This window comes from Aulonocara stuartgranti (assembly GCF_965226115.1).
Source record: "Aulonocara stuartgranti genome assembly, chromosome: 19".
NCBI classification, from domain to species: Eukaryota; Metazoa; Chordata; class Actinopteri; order Cichliformes; family Cichlidae; genus Aulonocara; species Aulonocara stuartgranti.
The window spans coordinates 13,753,526-13,762,693 of record NC_138955.1 but is presented as its reverse complement, the minus strand read 5'-3'; the positions used below and the strand labels follow the sequence as shown (position 1 = coordinate 13,762,693).

Below are 9,168 nucleotides of genomic sequence, written 5' to 3'. Positions count from 1 at the left end.
GGCGTCCAATCGGATTCCTGGGTCTGCTATCGATTCCAATTTGTCTGAGGCAAAGTTTTTGCGTCCGTCGCTCCTCGATACTAGACCTGCCTACTGAGGGCTGAATGCTCCTGCTTGGGGAAAAAAAATAGAGCAGATAGAAGAAGAAGAAAAGAGGCAGAGTTGGAGGGAGAGAGAGAAAAAGAGAGCGAGAGAGGGAAGCCGGGGGTGGACCGTTAATTTCATCCACACACCGTCTTGAATGCGTGGAGGAGAGTAGACTGAGCTGCTGTAAAAAAACATCACCTCGCCGAGGACCGGAGGACTTACGAGACAAGCAGAGAGCGTCTATATATAAAGCTTTATATATACATGTATAATATGGAACACTATGATGAAGAAAATTACTATATGCAACAAGAAGATGACTGGGATCGGGATCTCCTCTTGGATCCTGCATGGGAGAAGCAGCAGAGAAAGGTAAGGGCTTTGACTTCCTTCTGTCTCCCGTGCGGAAGTGGGATTGTTGCCTGTGATAATAATTAGGCTCTAATAACACAGCTCATTAATATTATCGCCACACATCCGCTTGGATGTGCACTTGGCGACTTTGGCTCCAGATCGATCCGTTAGTGGAGCCAGCAGACAACCAACGGCAGCCCCAAAAACCAGCTGGCAGTGGCTTGCTTTAATTATCAGGCTCATTATCGCGGCCAAAATCACCTGTACGGCTTCTTTGGGTACTTTTAAATACGGCTCCAAAACTTTTCTCGTCTACAGATCTCGGAGAGACTTGCGGATATCCCGCAGAGCTGTAGACGTATAGCGACCGTGTGTAGGAACAGCACTTTACGTGAAGCAGGAGGGAAAGCGTATGAGGAGGGACAATTAGAAGGCGGACGGGACGGCCACTTTTTCAGCGCAACAGATGTCAGCCATGCGCTTGACTGCATATGGTGTGTACCTGGCCCCTCCTGTCATCTGGCTTATGATGCGACGTGGATTAGGCCATGATTAACAACCCGGGGATGGAGTGTATTTGTGTGAGAAGGGGGGTAAACTCACCATAATTCCCTCCGACTCCCCTTTATTTAGCCATTTTACGCGCGGATTCTACGTATTTTCTAGCGCCACTAACAAAGGAGTACTTGTTTCTAGTTAGGAAGTTGTTTGCGGTGTTATTACCAGTGATAGAAAGTTAGCCATTTGACTTCTGACACTACTTTTCTTCCCCTTTGAGTGATTATGAGCGCTGTAACCCGAACTGCACACGGTTTATATTTTCAATAAAGAGCTTTAAGACGTCTTAACAAGTCCGGATCTTCTACACGCGTCTCCCAGCTGCTGCTCGTTTTCCAAATGGAATATGAATGGTCTGTTTCGAGAATGGGTGCTACTTTTCCCCTCCCTGTTCCCCATACTTGTCCTCTGCTTTGAAAAAGGGGGAAGAAAAACGCTGTGGAATCTGAGTAAGCTGTGGTTTGGTTTGGGCTGGGCTTGGATGGGAGCAAGCGTGCCCAAAAATGGTAATAATCGGCCCCTCTCGCTGCTGTTGGAAAACTTCTCCCCGAGTTTCTTTCTTGCTCTACGAAGCTCTCGGCTTCTGGTTTCCGGGATTATGTCATCGGCAGGCTGCTACCGGTCGAGAGCAGATAAAGGGGAAGTAAAGGAAAGGTATGCGGGGTTGATGTCAGGTGTGAACAGTAGACCGAAGTGCTTCGGACATCAGTAGGTAATTGTCTCCTGCTGGTGCTCCTTTAGGGGCTTTTGGTATATAAAGGTCATCATGCAACAAACGGGAAAGTTTCACCTGGCTGTTTTGTTCTGCCCATATCGCAAACAAGTCAGAATTTGTGGTGAAACACTTGCCTGTGATAACCTGCACATTCCTGTGCCTGCATGGCCCTCATTGATCTAATCATCCAGCAGAGAGCAAGGATATTTATTCATGTAAACTTCCCCTTGTCTGACAGAGCACTGATGATGGGTTATGTTGAGGTCTGACCAGACACAATTGCAGACTGAGAGGGATCACAGCAGCCCCCACCTTCCTCTGCAGGCCTGCACCTCTGTCCTTTGCCCCAAGGAGGGCATGGATAACTGTCACACGCGTGCACACTTCTCCGTGTGCATGTGTGCACGCAGCACTGAAAAATTCCTCCCAAGCTTCAGCAATCAGCTCTACTGCTGATGTACAGATAACCAGGAAGCCTTTCAGTCTCTCCCTCATAACTTTCTTTATTCTGATCTTAGTGTTTAAGTGCTTCAACATCTAAGATGTTGGTCACTGTACTTAAACATAAAATGAAACGATAGCTGATTATTTGAAGGTTTTTGCTGTTGTAGAATATAACTGGAGTTATCTAAACTCACTGTTGTTTGGATACTGATACAGACCACCAAGATGTGATAATTAGGTGGATAAAAATTTACAACCAAATTAATTCTCTTTGGGTCCAAGTGGCCATATGTGTCCATGCTGGGTGTCTCTTTACTGTTCAAGTGTCTTTTAAACTTTTTAACAGTGCAAAAGTACAAAAAAAGAGCACATTACACAGGTGAGGGCTTTTTTTCCAGGCTCTTTTGCAATTCACTAACACACACACACACACACACACACACACACACACACACACACACACACAAAAGCCTGGCGTGTCTGAGAGTGCTTAAAATATTTGGAGTCCGATACAAGTCTTAACCTGACTCCCACGCACAAAGATATCTTCTAATCTTGAAATCCTAATGTCTTTGCATACCCAGGTGTCTGCTGCCCTCTGCCAAAGGTTACATGAAGCTCACATATTGTCACCTTTATCACATGATACATTCCTTAGTGATCACTCTGAGTGAACTTTATCGTCGCGCTCCTTTAATTTTTGGTCATTTTAATTTTTGGTCATTTTGTTTTTCTGTAGCTGGAAGGTGGAGTTCAGGTGTTAACTGCTCTAGCTAATTTGTCCAGGTTTGTCCTTATAAGGGTATGAGCTGCAGCACGTTCCACCAGATCTGCCTGTAAACCTCCCGCCTCCTACTTCCCATCTCACACACCCCTAAACTCTGTGTTCCCAACCCACACCCACATTCCCCTGGCCAGACTCTACAAGCCAGGTCACAGATCAGAGTCTCTGATCTCACGATTTGTTCACCTTCGCCAATAAAGTGGAGACAGACGCAGAGCATACCTGTTCTCTGAGGCAAAGAGCAGAAAAGTGGTGTGTCTCTTTAATTTGTGATGACTGCCGGCAGCAGAATCAGCGTGCTGATCAATAGATTTCTCTGAATTGTGATGTCAGAGAGTTCATGTGCTATGTGGCCAGGAAGGCTTTGCAGAGGCTTGCCTGTCTGTGTGATGCATATGTGGGAAGTGTCTGTAAAGCGAATCAGTCACCACTGTGATCAATCAGCACTGGGCGTGGCTGTCACAGGCAGCAGACTTCCCAATTCGGCACCCTGACCAACATCCACGTACAGTCACTCAACCTCTTCTGGAAGAAGTAGCATGATTAATTTGATAAGCAATAATTTCAATAACTGAAGTAAAAATTTCAAAGATTTTCCCATGTGGCCATGAGTGATTTCCTTCACCATACATGGATATTTTAGTTCTGTAAATAAGCAAGTCTGTTGGCTGCTCGTGTCCTAAAAAACATCAAGTTTCATCACTCAGGAAACTGACTCAACACATGAATGACGGTGTGACGTTTTACTTCTAGTAAGAAAACCTTTAAGAGATGAGTGTTTTGTTCCACACTGGCAGCTGTTTGCTACATTGCATAATAGGATGTGTAATGTCAGCTCTGGCCACCTCTCAAAATGCTTCCTGTCATCAAATTCCTCTGTTCCCATGATGCACCTTTCCAAACCCTGTTTTTTTTTTTTCTTTCTTTTTTTTTTTTTTTTTTAAACAAAAGGAGAAGAGTGTCAGATCGTTGGTGACAAAGCGGTGGATGTCAAAAGAGTAAAAAAACCCTCCAGCCACCCACCTTCCTCTCTGTCTCTGTCTCCCAGGCAGCTCTGCTCTCCACACTGATCAAGGCGTCAAGTGCTGAAATGTTGCTCCTCTTCACTACATAAAACATGAGCAGGCTGAAGAGTGTGTCACATTTATTTTCCATTTTCAGTAAACTGCCCGTCTGTGTCATGTGATGTTTTCCTTGCTGCGGCCTGTCATTGAGCCCTGATGACCACTTCCACCAAGGACTGCACTCAATCATATGATTAAACTCACATGTGCTTATCATCGTTTGTGTACATGAATGATATTTTGAGCCAGTAAAATGTCATTTTGTCAGTGACCTTATGAGAGAAACAGTTATAAGTCTTATAATAGCAGTTAAATGAAACACACGATAGGACTGAGATATGCAGAAAATATGAACAACAAAAGAGAAAATGCTTTTTTTTTTTTTTTTTTTTTAAACTTGTGAGGGTCAGTTTAGGAACATAAATTTACACATGTGAATTTAGTTTGTTTAAATATATAATACAATCTAATAATATGGATAATATTTGCACTATTTCCGGTCTACAAACACAGAAACAAACACACACAGTCAATGGGAAGAGTTGTTGCTCAGCCAGCTTTGAGGTAAAACATTCCCAGCATGTGCTTTGCACAATGTGCAATAGTCAAAGTTATAGTGTTAAAATATGTCCACAGTCATGGTTTAACATGTGAACAAATTCAGGTTATCCGCTTCCTCGGGGTGAGACAGGCTACAAAAAAATACAAGCAAAGACATTTTCTTGGTTTATCCTAAACCGTTTCCAAGTTTGGAAGATGAATTTGTGTTAATGTTCTTTATATCTTCCTAGGAAAATGGGAAACATTTATTAATATGTATGTAAACATGGATTTAAATACAGAATATAAGGTAAAAACAGAGTTTTAAGCGCTAATGAGCTTGAAAGTCAGTATTTGGTATGGCGATCTTTATTCTTCACGCAGCCTGAACTTTCTTAGGAAAGTTTTCTTCCCTTGATGATTCTGATTACGAGACTGGACGTCAGTGGAAAAAGCAGCCAAAGACCTTCAGAAAGCCTGGAGAGCTATTGCCAAGGTTAAGAAGACGAGATGTGACATGTTGCTGGGATGTGTTAGCCACTCTCCCATTTCTGTGATGTATCTTTATATTTAGAGGACTTTAAAAAAAAAAAACACACAAAAAAAAAAAACTATTGCGAGACTGTGAAGTCCCGGTCGTTTCTCCGATGCGGCCTTTATCTGATTCAGAGATGCTTCAGGGAAGTGAGCAACCTTTTGTCTGTTTGTCAGCAGGAGGCGGTTCAGCATCCTTTTCTCAGTCACTTAGTCATCTGTCAGGGTGGCTGCAGCTCCCCGTGAAGCACTAAAAAGTCTCAAAATTCAATATGTGAGTGAAAGATATCTTATTAGAAGACTCAGGAACTCCCAGGTGGATCCTACTGTTGTGATTACTGCCGCCAGACTATAAATCCCAACAGGGGCTCCCAGGAGAAGCAGTCATGATACCCCGGTCACGGCTCTCAGGGCTCTGTCTCGTTTTCTGTATTGATGGGGTCACATGCTGACACCCAGGCTGAGAGCGCACAGGATCATCCACTCTCTCCATCATAGGAAGTTTTATGTGCGTGCTCCTAGCTCAGCTGGAGGGGTGTGCTCAGAGGAGTTGTGCAAATTTTATATTCCAGATATTAAAGAGCAGATGTTTTATCTTGAATTGAAATGCAGTGGTTTAATGACACAGACGTGTTTATAATTTTGACTGAAATAGATTTTTATTCATGAAAGAAGCATTTACTGTCAACCTGTTGAATGCCATATGCACGTTCCCATGAAAAACTGAATGTCTTCCATGTTTCTTCCAGTTTTCTCATTTGGGATTCAAACCAAAAACAAGATTCCTGCCATGAAACTGCTTCCTTTCTTCTTTTGTAAAATCTTCCTGTAAACTGATCCGGCGTGAACGCAATGTGGGTTTGATGGAGTCTGTTTCATAATTAGCTGAAACATCTTGTTATCTGCTGCTAATGAGAAGCTTTCAGTCTGGAGGAAACCCTCTCCTCTTTATGGCCTGAAGCTTTTGGTGGATGTACGGTGTGTCAGAAGACTGACCTGTGTCTAATGACTCTTACATAACCCCACTCTGCGTCTCAAGAAGGTGTTTTATTCTGCTGGGGCTTTAGTTGGAGGACTGGTGTCACTGTTTGCCCAGGAAATGTCAAATTGAAGGAGCTGTTTTTACTTTAATTGCTTCTTATGTGATGTTCCCTTACTGAGTTCATAATTTTTGGAAGAACTACTGGATGCACTGGCACACAGTTGGACATTAATGGTTCTCAGATGTAACTCAATGAGTTTTCATGATTCCCAGCTATGCTATGAAGTAGGTATTGTCTGTATCTTGTGAGTCTGTGTGTGTTTGTCTTCAGGGGAAAGTTGAGACCTGACGACACCTTCTTTCTTCAACCGCACAGGCTTTTTTGAGTTTATATTGACTGGATTTGTCAAGGAAATAACACTGCAACTGTGCAAGGTAAAGGCATGAAACTTTGTTAGTTCAAAGTAAAGAGTGCTGGAATCAGAGGGGCAAATGTCAGTTCCCACTTTATGTCTAGTTTCCTTATGAAGTGCAGGAGTATTTTCTCAGAACTCACTGGCATTGTGGTGGGATCTTTTTTCTGGCATGAGTGTGCTTTAGGTCCCTGCATTTGGAGCATTGCTTAGTGTTTAGTTTTTTTTCACCTGAATTTTTCCTTGGATACAGATTTTCCTGATCAGATGCTGCTGGAAGAATTAGTTTAAACTTGAATATCTGAATAGCCATGTGCAGCACTGTGGATGTATCTCCTCTGTGTGTGTGTTACCATGCAGTGAGAGCCAGCGACTGAGAGAGTTGTTCCCAGCTGTCTGAATAAAGAAGGTCAGACCGCTGCACAACTTCTCGTCCGTTCTTGGCCTGCAAAAACATTTCCATGCTGTCGGTGAAATTCTCATCGCTGAACAGTTTCTCCTTTATTTGTTTCAGGAAGGTGCATGGTAATCTATCCTCATCCAGCTGAACAGTACATCTTAGTTTGTAAGAATCCACTGTTTGAAAAGTCAAATGTGAGCAATTACCAGGCTCTTATCTGAGCAGCTCCCAAAGGCCCAGGCCCTGATGCAAATTCTTGACTTTTCTCTAGCTCCAAATTTAGAAACGTTGTATATAGAAGTCAACCCCAAGCCATCGGTCATTAAAACAGTTTCAAGACCCATTGTTCAGTGAATTTTAATTACTTAGTTTCACGGGTTTGGATACGTTTGACTGCTTTGCTTCATTTGAAGTTTCATGAATGACAATTAATGCTGCATAGACTGCAGTTTGTTGTTATGTGTACGTTATTGTAGCCTCTTTGAGACCCCAGACTTTTTAGATTCTGCATTAACTCTGAGCTTTGGGGTCAAGGTGCTTTCCTGTGGAGACGACACTGCCGATCCCAAAAAAATAAATCTGCTCAATACCCAATATGCAACCATGTGTGGATCCACTGCACACTTATGATCACATGTTTTCAATACCGTACGACCCAGAGGGGCGTTTATAGGTGATCTGTCTGCATGTTTCCAAGAATTTTTTTCATGCACCACATGGGAAGGATGTAGTCGAGTCTTTCTTCCGCTAATGCTATTAATCACACCACATGCATTCTCAAGTGCATGTGCTGACTGCTTTGAAGCCAGGAGGGGGTTTGTACTGTACTCAGAAGGTCTGTGCACATGCTAGTGTATTAGCTTTAAGCCTCCTCATGGGAGCAGCTGTAGTGCGTTTCCTATACAGAAAAAAAAGGGGGAAAAAAAGCTTTGAGTAAACAGACACCATGGTAAAAACAGGGCGCAGGCACACCTTTCCATTCATTCATCTGTGTGGGTGTAGCTCAGGGGCAGAGAAAGAAGAGCATGGGGGGGAGGAGGCAGTGAGTGGAAGAAGAGACTCGGACAGAGGAGCTTTCAGGGCTCGGGACAAAGAGAGTGTGTTCAAGAGGCCGTCTATTGTCACATTGTCAACCTGGATTCAATAATTCATCATCATCAGCAAGGTTAGAGTTTGAGCTATCAAATGACTTCCCTCTTCAGGTGCTTTAGCTTACCATAAACACTGGAAACTGGGGAGACGGCTAACCTACACCGATTAATAAAAGAGAAGATTTGTTTCTATTCCTCAGTTTTTGTAGAAGGAAAAAAAAGATGGTATGGTACAGTCACATGGGTCCAGAGACTGGTCAGTGACCACCTGCTAACCACCAGTTATGAGGGCAAAAATTAGTATTCCCCAACTGGTTGCCGACAGTCGCTGTGGAAAGCTTCATTCATCCAGTCCTAGAGCAACTGCAAAAAGTGTCACACCCTCATTGTGAAAGATTTTGCCCAGCGATGTCCAGCAACTGCTTGACAACTGGTTGGGAAATACATGTTTTTCCTGAGAGAAATGTGGTTGCCAAGCAATCTCTAGCTAAGCTAACCAAGCTACTTTTTTATTTTTTTATTTTTATTTTTTACATTTAATAGACAGACATGTAAGGCATATAAACCTCCTCATTACATCTATACCAGATAGCAGGTAACCTTGTTTTCTAGAATTTGCTTTTGAGTTCTTCATTTAACATTGAAAGAAATGGTAAAACAGGACTCATAGCACTTAATGACCAGCTGCAAAGTTTCCAGACTGAGGGGAAAAAACAGGAAGGACATTCCTAATTAGTAAACTAGCTAAGAACATGGTCAAATTAAATGGATTTCCAGGAAGCCGTTTGCCACCCTTTTTACAGAAAAAAATTTTTTTTTTCTTTATCAAAAATCTGCTTTTGCTGATCACTTCCCACATGATGTAAAATTGTTTCTTGGATGGCTTAACTGATTTTGGAAGCTCACTGACAAAGTGGATGTGAAAAACTCATCAGATATAGGGTTAAAAACAATCACTACAAACATCATTCCATAACATCAGCTTGAAACATCTTATCCATCATATTATATTTTCTTTTTCATTCCTTTCATCCGTTTCTCTCCCTCGCTTCCCGTTATTTACTTTCTCTCCACTATCTATCCCCCTTTGTGTGGCTGAGTGGGTGGCAATGGATTTAAGGAAAACTTGTTTTGTTTTTTTCCTCCGTGCTTGTTTTAGTCTGGGCATGTTGAAATCTCCCTCCAGCTTTATCAGGAAGCCA

At 42.6% G+C, this 9,168-nt stretch overlaps 1 protein-coding gene across 3 annotated transcripts in view; it reads left to right on the top strand.

The window, feature by feature from the left end:
- actn1 (actinin, alpha 1) overlaps positions 1-9,168 on the top strand; it is a 56,876-nt gene continuing 47,708 nt past the window's right edge. The window contains exon 1 of one of the 3 annotated variants that reach the window (XM_082515928.1): positions 1-459. In XM_082515928.1, coding sequence (XP_082372054.1) covers positions 352-459 — 108 coding nt within the window. In that variant the 5' untranslated portion in view covers positions 1-351. The remainder of the gene's footprint in view (positions 460-9,168) is intronic. The other 2 variants (XM_082515927.1, XM_082515926.1) reach the window with 2 other exon arrangements.